General features: G+C 42.0%; 1 protein-coding gene across 1 annotated transcript in view; it reads right to left on the bottom strand.

The window, feature by feature from the left end:
• Positions 1-9373: 9373 nt before the first annotated feature.
• RSF1 (remodeling and spacing factor 1) overlaps positions 9374-15716 on the bottom strand; it is a 1138572-nt gene continuing 1132229 nt past the window's right edge. The window contains exon 16 of the mRNA XM_069639968.1: positions 9374-11728. Coding sequence (XP_069496069.1) covers positions 11148-11728 — 581 coding nt within the window. The 3' untranslated portion in view covers positions 9374-11147. The remainder of the gene's footprint in view (positions 11729-15716) is intronic.

The following is a 15716-nucleotide window of genomic DNA, read 5'->3' as shown; positions in this document are numbered from 1 at the left end:
TTGAATTTCAGTGAATATATATATTACACAGCCACAATAGTGGCTGTGTAGTTATGGTTAAGTTGCTAATCCCATAGGAAGAGCACTTTTTGGGCGGCTTATAACTTCGCTCCCCCTGGACGAATCCTCACCAAACTCTGCAAAAAAAAAAAATGTATGTGGCCCACTCTGAATTTTTTTACAATGTTTGGTGAGGTTTGGTCCAGGGGGGGCAAAGTTATAGGGGGGGGTCCCAAAATGTCTTTTTTTCCCCATAGACTGAATGGGGAAAAAAACTTTGCTCACTTTGCTACAGCCCAAACCGCTGGACGGATTTTCACCAAATTAGCAGCAGGAGAAGCGGCTTGGTCCCGAAAGCGTGATTTCGTAAATTTGGTGAAAATCCGTCCAGTAGTTTTTTTTTTTAAATGACCAAAAAGTAGGTCACAAAAAATGAGTGATATCTATTTCCGCTCCGCGGACACACTTCCCTGTTCGCTTCGTGGACAGGACACCGATTGGTTAATCGGCTTGCGTCATGTCCGCGGACATGCAATGTGTCCGCTGATTGGATGGTGAAGAGCGTGAAGTGCATCAGATTTTTGCAAACGCCTGCCATTTTGGATTTGCGGACATCTACATATTAAAAAAACACAACATTGCACTTGTCAAACTTATCAAATAATCTCTGGGGAGATGAGGGGTGATGAGGATGGGATGGGATATGGCCGCAAGAAGCAAAAAAACTGGTATTTTCTGTCGCTAAAGTCCGCTAACAGTCCTGTGAAAGTTCGGGGACACCTCTGCATTACTGGTTTGGAGAAAAGCAGTTCTTGGATGGCTTACAACTTTGGCGCCACCTAATGGAACTGCATGCAATTTTTCTATTATATTCCTGACATGATCCGGAATGAGTTTGCAAAGTTTGGTGGGATTCTGTCAAGAGGGGGCAAAATTAGAAGGGGGGGTCCCAAAATAATGTAAAGGCTTATAAATGAAGTGCCATTTGACGATTCAACACTTAATTTGGCAAACTGATAATAGATCTAGATATAAATGATTTTGCAAAGTTTGGTGGGATTCTGTCAAGAGGGAGCAAAATTAAAGCGGGGTCCCACATATTGTAAAGGCTTATAAATGTGGTGCCATTTGACAAATCTACACAAAGGTTTGCAAAGACATTATAGATCTAGATATAAATGTTTTCGTAAAGTCTGAATCGATTTTGTCAAGTGGGGGCTAGGTTATATGACGATTGTATGTGTATACATTTGACACTTGAAAAAAATAAAACAAGGCTGGATTTCCAGCAAACATGCGTAAGGAGCATTGGCAAGGACCTACAAGCATGGTTTTGGAAATGTGCCAGTGTTTTATTTTTTGACAAGTGTCATAATGTAGCTACAAAAAATAGCAGTATACCTTTAGTGACTGAGGGGTAGCCTGTGGCCATGGGCAGTGGCCAGATTGTTTGGGTCATGGAATAATCTGGACAATCTGGCTACTGGCCATGACCACAAGGGACAAAGCATAGGATTAAAGTGGCCATGTCCACCTGGGACTGGCTTTGTGTTAAAGATATTCGAAATTAGGATAGATTTGAAAGGGAAGAAAAATGTGCTTGGGGTAATATGGTCATAGGGTTCTCTTTTTGCCTTCTGCAGGCTGCAATGGAAAGCGAAGAGGGGCCCTGTATGGAACCCCCTGCCTTCCCTTTCCATGGTGGCCATCTTGGAAAAGGATTTTTTTTCCTACCCCTGGGACGCCAAAGACGCCCCGGTGTAGGAAGAAAAATCCTCTTTTTTAGTACCCCGGGTTCCCGCTTTGGGAACCTAGGCTGCTAATGGCTTTTATCCCCCCATTTCAGGGGCTGGAATGGGGGGATAATTGTCCAGAGACCTCGTTATCCACCCTTGCTTCGCTTGGGCTGATAACTTGGGCTGCTGGGCCGGTATCCACCATTCCAGTCCCTGGAACGGAGGATGAACGCCACAATAGTCCCATTAGCATAACACAAAATGCAAATGGAAATGTTGGAAAAACTTATGGAGTCTATGTACTTTACTAAGAAATATAAAGTAGATGGAGTCTATACTTTTTTTTTAGTTCTATTTTTTTAACTGTGAAAGGTGGTTCCTAAAGGAACATTTATTTTGTTTTTGGATGCATTTATTTGGCAGGACAGCTTAGAACGAAAGGTGGGGAGGTAAATGAGGGAAGAGGCACCAAAAACTAATATGCAGTTGCAGGTAGACAGGGGAAAATTTTGCTCGTGTGTTATTACTAAGGTAGGGGGCAGTGTTTCTCATGCTCCTTGATTACAGCAGTGGTGGTGTCTCTTGGGGAGGAGGGATGGCATAAGCTGATTCAATTTTAAGATAAATAGCAGTTTTGCTAAAAGTATGTACTTTGTACTAGATTGTTAATAGATGAGTAGGAATAGGTGTTGGAGCTGTGCAAGGGAAATTTTGAAGTTGAAAGTTCCTAGATCAGTAGAAAATGAAGTTCTGAACTGTCCGCGAAGCACAGATCTTATCGTGAAGTGCGTACGGGTTATCGGACACGTCGTCATGCCGCGCGCCAGCTTATGGTCATGTGGCACTCTCCGGAAGGTCTGCAATGAAGTCAGATGTTCGTAGACATTATGGTTAAGTTGCACTAATAAAAACCTATGAAATTCAATGAAAAAACTTTGTTAAGGGGACATTATGGTTCCAAGTAAAACCGAAAAACCCCTGAAATTCGCCAGTTATGGTAAGGTAAGCAACCATAACTCACGCCACCACTGTGCACTGCTAAGACTAACACCCAGGACATCAAAGATGACATCACAAATGTCATTGAGGACATCACTAGGACCCCATGGGGGTTTCAGCAGAATTACCACTGGCAGGTAATTGTCGATTTGGCCTTTTTTGGGCTGCATTCTGCTGGAGGTTTTTCCTCTGCCTTTCTTCCAAACCCGTAGTTCGGTGCTGTGATAATGCCAAGGTTACTCCGTTACCACTTCATTAACCATCATTTTTGGCCACACTGTCGAACTCATAATGAGGCCCACAGAGTGTTTGCCACTGATCGCATTTCCTCCATTCACCAATCATATCCTAGGAGACTTCAGAATTGGTGCCAACCACAGCTTCCTCAGGTGGAGATTCACCAGTTACTGCAGGTGAGAACTGAAATTATGCATGAATCAATTACCAATGCTCATCTGTTACACAGCGCATTTGTTTCCTGAAGATTTACAAATGACAAGTATGACTTCATCCTAATAAGAGGTAATAAAGCAAACATTCCAATCACAATCTTACACTTGGATTATCTTTTTGTCTGATACCAGAAAATAAGCAGTACAAATCGATAGTATGAAGGGGAGGAGCTTATGCTTCCGACCTGGGAAAGTGAAAACATTTGCACCATGGTGCATTTTACAAAACAATGTGTTTGCAATATACCATTACAGTAGGCACAAATCTTTGTCGGTGTACGATAGGTCTGGTCCGTGATCCATCAACTAAGCAAAACACTTTGTTTTTTATACAAAAGATGGCACAGAAACTTAGGTTAAATTATTTTAAAACAATTCAACTGTCAATCCTCAGGCAAAGCATAGGTTTCAAATATGTGCCCTTCAATCTGAACTAACTTTCTGATGGACGCCCCTGGCCTGTTGCACGTCACACATAGCATCAAAGCACCCACTAGGGTGATAATAGTGATTTGGCAAGCGTGCGCCAGAGAATTATAGGATTGTGTATAGGCGCTATATAAATAAACTATGTGTTTCAAAGCGCTTCAAGGGAGGGAACAAGGGAAAATATAATGACATTCTTACAGGCCATGAACAGTAAGGATGTGAAATTAACCATCATACTCGGCCTGATGACATTTCAGATAGCGCAAGCGCAAAGACATAGATAAAGAAGGGAGGGGAAGAGTGGGAATGAAATGGAAACAGACAGGCGACTACCGTACTAGGCTTGACGACATTTCTGGTAGAGCCTTAGAAAAACAAACAGTGATGGAGAGGGGTGCAGAAAGGGAGGAACAAAACAAGCGACTATCGTACTAGATAGTGCTGGGGGGAACAAGTAAGGGGAGGGGGAGAAAGGGAGGAACAAAACAAGCGACTATCGTACTAGATAGTGCTGGGGGGAACAAGTAAGGGGAGGGGGAGGAGACAGACGAGGTTGCTATCATACTAGGTCCAGGGCCAATTCTGACAAGAGTAAGGGCGAGGAGGCAAGAGCAGAGAGTAAGCAGTTAAAACGAGTGGAGAAGCAAGAGGGGAAACCAAATAAAATTTTATAAGTCAGTATTAACACAATGTTGCAAGCCAGGATCCAAGATGAAGATGGGAACAGCATGATTCAGGGCCACCATAAGTACAAGATGCAAAGGAAGTCCAGCATGAGAGTTGAGAAAGGTGGTCCACAAAAGTCAATCCAGCATTGGCCACAAGACTTTGACACATGCAGAAGTAAGCTGGAGGGGGCTGGGGGAGGATAAGCAGTGTAGAAGAATCAAGCAAAAGAGGAAACACTTGTGTGTAGGAAGGGGGGGCACAAGGGAACATCACAGGGGGATTAGAGGGGGAGGGGATGGCCTGTGGGGACAGAGGGAGTAAACACATGTTGGTGCATGCTTACCTGCTGCCTGAGCAGGGAGTCGGGCGCTGGGTCCTCCCGGTCCAAACAAGACTTGCCCTTCACTTCGGACGCCCATGCGAGAGACACCCTTGATCTAAGAGTTAAGAGTAGGAAGGAAGAGGCAGGGCTAAGAAGGTGGGCGGGATTTAGACCAGGTGATCTAGATCCACTTGCACCTGCTCCCCATCTGCCTTTGTTGAGACTGCCTCAGCAATTTCAGGGATATAACAAGAGAATGCATTGCAGACTTTCAATGCACAACAATAAAAAATGCTAAATAATTGAAAAACAAGATTTAATTTATTTGCTTTACAGGTATAGAAGAACAATATTCTACATGTATTCACCACTTAGGCACAAAGGAGAACAGTGCCATTCAATGTGACTGCTCCAGTATACCAGTGCATTAATTTGCCCAGTCCTGTGTGCAAAACCCTCTATTTTGCACATGTAATCTTGGCAAGAACGACCATTTCACTAACCATATTTTATTTAGTCAATGAGATTGGTAGTCTGCCTCTCCAAAAGTGTGATGCCGCTCTACATCAGTGCTTTAAGCATTTAAAGTATTAATGAAGAGGAGAATGAACACTGGAACTGAATAGTACAGAGTTTGACAATTCATCCATTCTTTTGAAGTTAGGTGGTGGATCGTCAATACTTTTTAAAGGGAGACTGCCTTCCTGCAAGACCCACCCACATAATAGAGCTGCAGTAATGTATTTTATAACCACAATATAACATGTAAGGGCTGTAATATGAAAGGCAGTGGCATAAAGTAGTAGAGCAAAGCTATACTGAACACACCGTTCCTATGTTGTGGTACCTGACTTTAAGAAAGCAAAATGCAAACTGACGTACATCGTAACCAATGACGCTGCTCAATCAAAACATCCCTTCAAGTAATCCAGTGCGTTTAAATTATTAAACACGTGTGAACTTAGTCCCAAAGGGTAGTGGTGAGCTTCACAAGTCAGCAAGACCGGGGTTGGACAACGGATGGGGCAAAAGACAAAGGTGGTGGTGAGGCAGACCAACTATGGCGAAGGTCAGAAGTAACGTGGAGACAGAGGACTAGAATCACAAGAGTCCAAGTGAGGGTGATGGCGGTTGAGGGGGGAAAACAAGCCTTTAGCAGGCTACAGAAGGAGATGGAAGTCGTAGTGAGTAATGGCTTCAGAAGTGAAGTTCTAGACCCAACAGACTACATAAGAAACAGCCTCCTGTAGATATTGGAATATCTTGCCATGGTAACTCATTTGAAAAATGCCCTCACTTCTGGTGTTGCATGTACCTCCAGTGGTTTCAAGTTCCTTTCTATCATAGCCTGGTTGAAAGAATTAGCCATGCAGATGAAGCAAGAAGACTTTTCTGCGCCCAAAGGAGGCCAGTGAAAGAAAAGGGGGAGGGAGGTAATGTGGTCTGATTTTTTATCACAGATGAGCTGAGCAGCAATTAGCAGAATATCGTTGAGATATGCAAGTGGTAGCTGAGGGACTCTTGGTGCTACAACAAATATTCTGGAGGCGGGGCAGGGGGTGATGGAAGTGGTGCATTAGGTTTTATAAAGCAAAGTTTTAACTTTGAGATATGCACAAGGTCAACTTTGAGATATGTTGTTCAACATGTAGATGGAAACCAAGAATGAAGCCTAGAGACTTCGCTGAAGGGGGGATAGTTGGGGATGTCCAGTGAGGCTGCAGAGGTGAGCCAATGCCGATTATTGACAAAGGGAGCTATTGAAGGGCTCTAATGAAATGGTCTTGAGGAAAGATGTTGCACCATCCATCGCTTACGGATGGCAAGGCAGGATATTTACCATGATGACAGCAGTCTCTCTTGGGTAGCCTGGTAACCAGAATAGCCAGCAACCGAGTGCACGTATTTGGTAAAAAGGATTCCATTTGCATGTGCTGTGACGCACTTCAGTTTTAAAGAACTACCACTGCGGAACATTTCTCCATGTCTCTATCACAGTGGATAAGGTGCAGAGCAATGTCAATATTTGCAACAGTGGTCGAGAAGTACCAGTAAGCAGTCCGCACCATCCTTCGAAATATAAAATACCTCACCTAACAACTGAAGAGCTGCCATATTAAGGATGCTTCTCTGGCTATATCCCAAATGGTAATAGCAGAAGTGAGTGTTGGAGTGATTATAGAGAAGTGGGTTACCACTTTTCTTTTTAATAACCACACCAAGGACTGGTAAGCTTTGTAACAAGTCTCAGGTTGGGCAGGTCCAAAGGGTTCCATTTTCTCTTTCATTGCAATAGGTGCAATTCTGCCACTTTTGATGCATATCAGAGATACCTTGCGGTACAGCAGTGTAGACATTTAGATGATCAACACTTTACAGCAAAACAAAAGCAAAGCTTTTTGGAAGCTTGTCGGGAACGGTTTTATGAGAGTATGATCCTTGGGGGGAGGTTGGGGAAGGGGGAGCGGTCGGCGAGAAGAGGGAGAGACAACAGAAATGCATATGACTTTTTTTTTAGGATTAATTTTGAGGACGTTTGCACCACGTTTTTTAAACCTGAGGGATAAGCTCCTTGGCTCTTGATTTTTCTCATGTGGAGATCGAAGAGTTTTCTGACACTAGAAAGTCGAAGCTGGTGGTGGAGGAATGTTTAAGACATTTAAGTGTGCATTACCAGATATGTTGATCCATTTAGCTGTGGTGGCACTTGCATTGTGGATTATGCAGGTTTCAGAGGTGAGGATGGTTTTGCCAGTCAAGTTGATATAGTAGGGCCAGTTATTGAATATTCAAGTTTTAATTGCCTCTTTCTTTTAACAATATTACCGGCTTGGATAGGCATGCGAAGGTAGAGAACAAAGAATAATCGTGGAGGCTATATGACAGATGTAGAAGTTGTTGCAAATGGAAAGGTGTTTCAGTTCCTGTGTAATTTACTTTTCTAGGTTTCCTGAAATGTGGCAAATCTTCAACATTCAGTTGGGGGGGGTGGGTTTAAGAGTAGGAGGAGAACAGCAGGGTGATCTTCTGATGAAAAGAAAGTCTAGGGTTCCTAAGGTAGAGAAAAAGCAGGCACTTCAATGAGGTTGAGTATCACAGATATGGTTGCTGGAGCTTGAATGGTCTCAATGGTGGGTGGTGTGAGGAACAAACCAGTTAGCGTACAATTGCAGACAAGGTCTGATAAATGGCCGCCAGAGAAGGCTGTTGCTGGAAAGAAGGCAGCAAGGTTTCTGCTGGGCATCTCAAAGCATTTAAAACACAATACATAAAGTCTTGTAGGTTGTGAAGTCAGGAATCAACAAACCAATTAGCTTTGAAAAAGTCCTCTGGGTGAAGCACGTGTCGGCAAAGGCACAGATAATGGTATTCTCCTTTAGTACCTTTTTTTGGTCTACAAATGCTTAAAGGAAAGATTTCATATCTTACAACCTCTACACATCTTTGTACGTTGTTATAAACAGCCAGGTATTTTCAAGGTTCTTTCCACAGACTTCTAATCAACCATAAGCAGAGGGTCGCTACCTGGCAAGACACGCTGCAGGACATTGTTTTCATATGTTCCTATAGAGGCCAGGCCCAGGGACTTGCGGGTTCTGCCTCATACACAGTCTCTTACATATGCGTTTCCTGCCGCTGGATGAACGTGGAGGCAGATCAGAGGTAGCTAAAGTTCTTAAGGAGTTGAAGCAAAGGACAAAGAACTAGGATGGTGGAGTGAGGTGCAAACAGAGAAATGGAAGGATATCAATTCTCCAAGCCGAATCACATGCTAACTAGCTGTCAGAAAGAGTAGGTCTCACCCTCCAAATCCAGCTGAGAAAACTGTCAAAGGGAAGACTTCAGTCAGCCTTTGTGTTGCAGGGTGAGCAAGTAAGGGACATATGGGCATTTTAGATGTGATACACAGGAGTCAACAGCTACCAAGCAGAGCCTGGCACCACGGGGAAGTTATGTCCAGCAGAGAATTAACAGTCTGCATAGGAACGGAAAGACCCAAAAATATCTGGGACATGACCAAGGAAGGTTGTAGAGAAATAGGAGAAAGCAAGTGAAATAACACCAAAAGGGTCCCAGACACAGAAGTATTGCAGACCATCTACAAGGAATGGGAGATGGGTAGACAGAATCTGAGGAGGAAACGTAGAGCTAAGTCTAGAAGGGCTCAGCATTAATCTGGTCAGGAAGACCTGTACCAGAACAGGGACTGATGAGTACAGTAAACCGTGGAAAGCAGAGAATTATCTAAAATAAGAGGGATGCTTCCTATTTGTTTAAGATTAAGTATACTTTGGCCATGACTGCTGCACACTGTCATTGCCGTTTTTACATTGGAAGTGTATCCCACTGTTAATGTAGACATTAAACATGCCTACACATTTAACAACTTTCTTTTTCTGAAGCAACTCATCAAGTGCCAGATCAAGTGCAAAGGATCCACATGAAAATGTTGACCATCTCTTAAATGAGTGATTGCACATCTGTGCATACTTAAAGGAATTCTAGAAAGGAGCAGCACACTGAAGAGATTACTCAAAATGTTACGTTGCCCGACAAAAGGCACAGCCAGGTTCAAAGACTAGGCGTTCACTTTTTTAAATAGAGTTGTAGGTACGTTGCATTACAGCCTTTGGTGGTCCATAAACAGAAGTATACATACCTCAAAAGACACTCAAATATTCCTTCTCAATCACAAAAATGTTAACACATACCTTTGCTGTCATGTTAGAGAGACACAAGAACATAATTGTACATACAATTCCAGGTTTGGTGTGAATCATATAATAAATGATTTATTCAAACATTAAAAAACATTTTCAATGAGCTGATTCTTTTAGGTCAATGCTGATATGGGAAGCCACAGACAACTAAAGGTTCTTCTCCATTGCCAGTCAAAAGAATACTAGATTCCTCTATTCAGCTGTTGATTACCTGGCAGATTTTAAGATGAACTTTGACAAACCTCTACTTGTCACAGGGCAACACTATATTCAATACCTGCTAAAACATTCAGACATTGTTAAAAAGAAAAACATACAGAAATAAGAAACCAATGCACCAGTTGACTTCAATTTGAAGTAGCTACTATGGGCACAAATGGACCAATCACTTTTTAATCTCAGTTGAGAAATATGCTGGCAGTCTGTTTTCATGTGTTTAATGCCTCTGTGCATGCATGTGGACACAATACTCACTTGTTGGACCATCGCTAGGCTGACTCATCAGACATACTCTGCCTATACAATTTCAAGTGCCTTGCAAATCCTGCTAAAGGATTAAGAACCACCAATGAATGTTTAATCTGGCTAGTTCGCTGGATGCATCTGGACATGCAATCTGAGTGACTTTCACACCAAGAGATTGACTTCCATGGCCAGATCAACAATGGCTTGGATGGTCTTAATACCATAACAGTGTGCATAGGTGTATGGATCTTCTGAGTTTCAATTATGTCCTACACTTTACCAAATTAGTTCATTTGCTGGGCACTAAATTATAAATACAACACCACAAAAACAGCACTGTCATCGTATCAGATTGGTTTGGGATTGCAATGTGCAAAGTCAGCATATATTTATGCAAATACTATTTCTAGGGAGGGCAATTCTGGGTATTCAATGACCACGCAAAGGTTTTGAGGGACAGTAAAAGAGTGGTTATTGATGACGTTTGGCATGATTTTAGCAGTGCGAGGAAAAGTGCTGCTATCTAAACCCTGCAGGGTGTAGAGATTTTCTGTGAATTTTCAATTATCTTCATAATGCTTACTACATGGTACCTTGCACTATGAAGGGCATGCTCAATTGGTTAGTGTCCATAGTCAACAATCACTCCCTGCAGAGATAACTTCTGCAATGCAGTTTAGCTGAACTATGTAGACAGAAGTGGGTTTTAAACCTATACATTAAAAATAAGCTGCTAAAAATATTAAACTTTTTCTCCCCTTCCATATGGCCAGTTTCTTCGTTGGTTTTAAGTAAGTTAAAACTGAGCCATTTACTGTAGGTTGCCTACAATTCGCAAACACCACAGTAACGTTATTTAATAATTTATTATTCAACTGCCTGTAAATCGTAACCTAAGTAGTGAATATTTTAATATAATATATATTGTATGAAAAAGCTAAAAGCACAAGTGCTTATTTCCCGTCTCCTATCCTCCCAACCTGCCCGCGAAAATTGAGGGACTTGTGAATTTGGAATGCATTTTAGCCCACCCTTTTCAAATGCCTGTGGACAGGAAATACAAAGTGTACAAATGCTTTATGTTATTCTTGTAATCACGCCTCTTCAATGAAATTACTGAGGACCACAGACTAAAAGAAAGAAAATGATGAAAGGGAATTTACAGCAATCATTTATCTTTAAAGATCAAAACAGGTCACTTCATAGAAAGACTGCAGGACTGGTAAACATTTGTGTCTAAAAACAAAGGGATACTGAAGTTGAGGGTTTGCTGGGAGGAATAAAATAGCTTGTAGTAACTGGCCCGGTATGAGAGCTACCATGGAATAAATTAGCACAAAAACATAAGGAAGTCTTATAACTGTTCACTGTTACAGACGTAATCCACAAGATCAGTTACTTTTAAAAGTTCATCTTCATCTTCCTCTGGTGCCAACACATCATGCCCACTATCAGTCCCATTTGGCGCCAAGCTCGTGTTGGCTGTCCTGTCCTTGGGGGCTTGACTCTTTGCACTTGGTTTACTAATCAAGTTCTCAATAGTTTTCCCAGGGCTTTGTCCGTTGGTGGAAGGCAAGTCAACAAGACTGTAGTCCAAAGGGCTTTCTACCTTGCCAACATTGTCAAAGTCATCGTCATCGTCACTCTCTATGCGGTACGAAGACTTCTTTCTGCCTTCATTATGTGAAGGCGGGACTGCAAGCTTTTCTGCAGAAGCAGTTTTTTCTTCAGCCACATTAACAACCTTTTCAGCTGACTTCTCCTGTTCCTCATCCTCATCATCGTCATCTGTTTCTATGCGATTAAGTCGTTTCCGGATGCGAATGCCATTTGCATGTTCCAAAGGTTCCTCATCTGAACTCCTGATACATTTTTGAAGGGCATTTATTTTTCTTTTCTTTAATACTTCATTATCAGAATCCTTTGAAATGCTTCCTAAAGAAATAAGACAGTAACCAAATTCATCAATTACAAAATGTAAAAAAAGAAGTCAGTAGTCAGATTGCACTTAACCCCATGCAAGTATAGAGTTTACACTCAGATCGAAGATGGCACCGCACAGTATAATTTTTCCATCATTTTGCTGTGCTATTCCAGTTTATACAAAAAGTGCATTTAAGTATCTAATACAGCCAAAACATGCCCCAATATGAAACATGTATCTGGGCACGGACTGAGTGGTCACCAGCTCTGGGAACGATTGTTAAGTTCTGTTGTTGTAGGTCAAGCCCTTTAGGGAGACCTTGTGTGTAAAGCCCCGCCTTTTATCTGCCCAATGGAAATATGCAATCTTGCTATCAGTGCAGTGAATCTAAAACATTGTACATTGTATTTGAGAACAGTTTCAAATAGCCCATGTAAACAAAACATTGGGGCATACTCCTAGTTTAAGTCTCAAACTGTCTCAGTTTTACATATTTATTGATTCAGTTCCGATTTTCTAAAGCAGCCAATTCCTTACCTGTGGCACTCTTTTGGCAAAGCCTATATGGGGGGCATAGTATAAACTGTGTACATATGTATGGTAAATTAGCTTGTAGATCTAATTTACTGATCTCTTTATAACGAGAAAACCTTTCCAACCTTCGCTTATTGGATTCAAACAGGTCCTAGCCCCCTTTAGCCAAGTAATTTATTTTTATTGCACCATTTTTTGTAATTTCTACATGGCACAGACCTATTTTGTGCAAGTGACAACATTCAAAAGACAAGTAACAAAGTTTACTATCTTTGTTATGGAACTTTGGGAATTAACAGCCAGGGCTCCTCTCCACCAAGTAGTCTAAGGTTTTCATAATAGTCTTACTGTTGTTTCAGTCCTCGTCCTCAAATTGGTTCCAGTTTACAAAGATCCAGCCAGGGAATAAATCCTGAAATCTTTCAATGCCCATTCTATGTTCCGATTATGTATATAAATAGTTTATTTCGACAATAGTCATAAAACTTACAACACATATCAAAGGTTCCACTTAAATAAAATGCAGATCCAGGATATGATTTTAAAAGTCAAAGAGAGATAACACATAAAATAAACAGAGCCAATGGATACATCAAGTTGAGTCAAATTAGCTGTTCTTAGTGCAGAGTATAAAAATTAACCATCTTCCACGATCAACAATATTCTAAAACAATCCTAGGTAGTTTGGTGTCCCATGGAAATATTGACCAATAATCAACAGCATACAAGCTACACAATTGTCACAACTCTAAATGGTAAACACTTACATTAAATCAGGACTTAAAATTCTGATTTTAAAATGGAGAAAGGATACTTTTATACTAGAAGACTGGTTATGTATTTGCCATCATATAAGCAGTTATTTTCTTCCAGGCACATCTCATGTAAGAGAGTATGTGGCTTTCTTTCAATAGATTGTCTAATTGCATGCCATCAGCTAGTGACTGTTAATATGTCTTATCCTCCTGGATCAGTAACGGCTTCAACCACCAAGACCGCAAATCAGGATTATACGAGGCAGATAGACATGTGGTTCCATTCTAGTATCCTGCAGATTCTAATTGAGAGAAAAAAGAACCCCACTGTCAATTCTCTGAAGGACTGGGCTCTTATTCTGAACAGTGCAGGACAATGGGCAACAGGCAGCTTTACTGGCCCTGTATGTATCACATACACATACACTATTTGGTGCTGGATTTACTACGGCTCACTTGTCCAACGTGTGGTGCAAAGTTTTGTCTCTGAACCAGCAAGACATGTAATGAGCTTGCAATACCAGTGTTGGGAAATACCTCTCAGCAATTTTCCCTCGATAGTTCTACGGACCCCAAAATGTTTTCCTTTTACTCATTTTGTTATGGGGAAACTGATCTTTCCTTCAGACTAACAGTACTGGCAAAAAGAAATTCCTTTTTGTCCTTTACTTTTTGTAACTTTTAACATTGCACTTAGCCTCTTACAATGCAGTGCAATGGGGATATTTTGTATCACCCGAGTCAATTACACTTGGGATTTCTGGGTATTTTTATATGTTCTGTGAGAAACCAGAGGGTATTCACACTCAGATTTTCCATGGATCCACTGCGCAGGTGGCCAGGGAAAGGCCAGGGGTGGACAAGGAAGGGAGGATCTCCTGAGTGGAAGGTCCTTGGAGACAGGGAGTAGGGGGCCCTTGGGTGAGACATGCTATCCCCCTTTTCCTAATAACCCACCCAATCCTTCTCCAACCTTTATTGGTTATTGTAAACCAGCTTTCCTTATTTTGTCTGTCATGCCATTCAAGTACTGGGACGAGGAAGAGACTAGGAGGCATACAACCACACCAGTCTGGTATGGAGACGAGGAAGAGAGCCTCAGAAGACTACCACACTACAGAGATCAGGCATGTCATACTAATAATCCTAATTATAATCAGGCAATTGAAAGAGGACTCACACCTGCATCTCATTCACACAACACAGGCGGGAACACAGAAGCACAGAGTGGAGGGAGAGAAAGGCGAGACACCGCTGCGAGCCGGTGGATGCAGAGCTGCCGTGTGACGAGGGTCAGAATACCAGGGACTGCAGAGGCTGGCAGTCCTAACTTGGACAGCGTGAGAGATCTCTGGCATTACTGCAAGGCAAGAGAAGGATGCATGCGGAGGGGCCTGCCTTCTGATGAAGAGAAAGAGTGCTTGTTGTCCCACAGCCTTGGGAGCGCCAGTGTATCTCAGGGGCAGAAGAGGGAACCGTGAAGCCAACAGAGTTGAAGAGAGTCCAGCGTGGTATGCGAGAAGGCTGCAAAGGAATCCGGTGAGTTTCAGAGACCAGGAAACCCGGTGTGAAACTGACCGCGAGCGCTATGAAGGAACCAATGATTGTGCAAGGTATTCAATGTAGTGGAGTGGTCGCGTGGGTCTGAAAGAAGTGGAACACATTCTCAAAAACATCCGTCTGAACTGTTTAATGAATTAACAATCACGTGAAGTATTAAAGGGACCCTACACCTTGAGAAAAGGAAGAGGGCAGTCCTGGGAGGTTCCAACTTGCAAAATAGACATTTCAATGGTGTAAATAAAAAGAAATCTTTATCGATCAACCTTATAAAACATACAAACCTATTTTGAACATTGAACTGAATATAAAGCAGATGGCTAATTTTTCCAAAAACTGAATTGAATGCAGGTCAACCATCAGAAGGTGAAAACTAGAAATCGGCAATCTTGAGTCTACTCAAACTGTGAATTATTTTGAACTTGGGGAAGGAAACCCCAGCATTTCTACTGTGAACTATTTTTAACTTGGGAAGGGAAACCCAGTGCTTCTGTTGTGTACTGCCTTCAACCTTGGGAAAGGAACCCTGGGTCCTGATTCAAACTATTTTCCCTTTTGTCTATGAAGGATAATTTTGAGACTGTTCTGAAACTACTTTACACTTGAGAAAGGGGCAGAACTTTGGGATAAACACGGTTTTCTTTTGGTTGCTGATATCCCTACACATTGTATAAAGTTAATTGTGAAGGCAAGTATAGGTTTTGGACACAGACAGGTTCTACAGTTGAACTCTGACTCAGATGTTCCTTAGTTTTCCTTAGGTAGGGAAATCCCACCTTAGACTTGAATCGGTTTGCGTTCTTCTTCACGATGCCTTTACAGTTCCTAAAGACAAGCTGGTAGCAGCAATTATATTTTTTACATTGTTCTATTTGTAGTGTGCACATTCGTGTTTACCACGTTATGGCCACTAAAAGTAGCTATTGTCTTAAAACGGACACAACACGAGATTGTCGCTTGCTCTTTGGCCATACTGTTTGACCACCTTCCTGCCCTGTCAGGTCAGGAAATCCCATACAAGGTAATGTACTTGCCCGGGGGAAAGCTGCTTTCGTGAGCCAGTGATGGCAGACTAAAAATCCAAAGAAGACCGTGTCTGGCTCAGTGAAGCCATGTTGGACTAACTGATCTATGAAGGTCCTGATCGGTG

Source organism: Ambystoma mexicanum, chromosome 7q, assembly GCF_040938575.1.
Source record: "Ambystoma mexicanum isolate Mex_15411 chromosome 7q, UKY_AmexF1_1, whole genome shotgun sequence".
Lineage (NCBI taxonomy): Eukaryota > Metazoa > Chordata > Amphibia > Caudata > Ambystomatidae > Ambystoma > Ambystoma mexicanum.
This window is presented reverse-complemented; position numbering and strand designations above follow the sequence as displayed.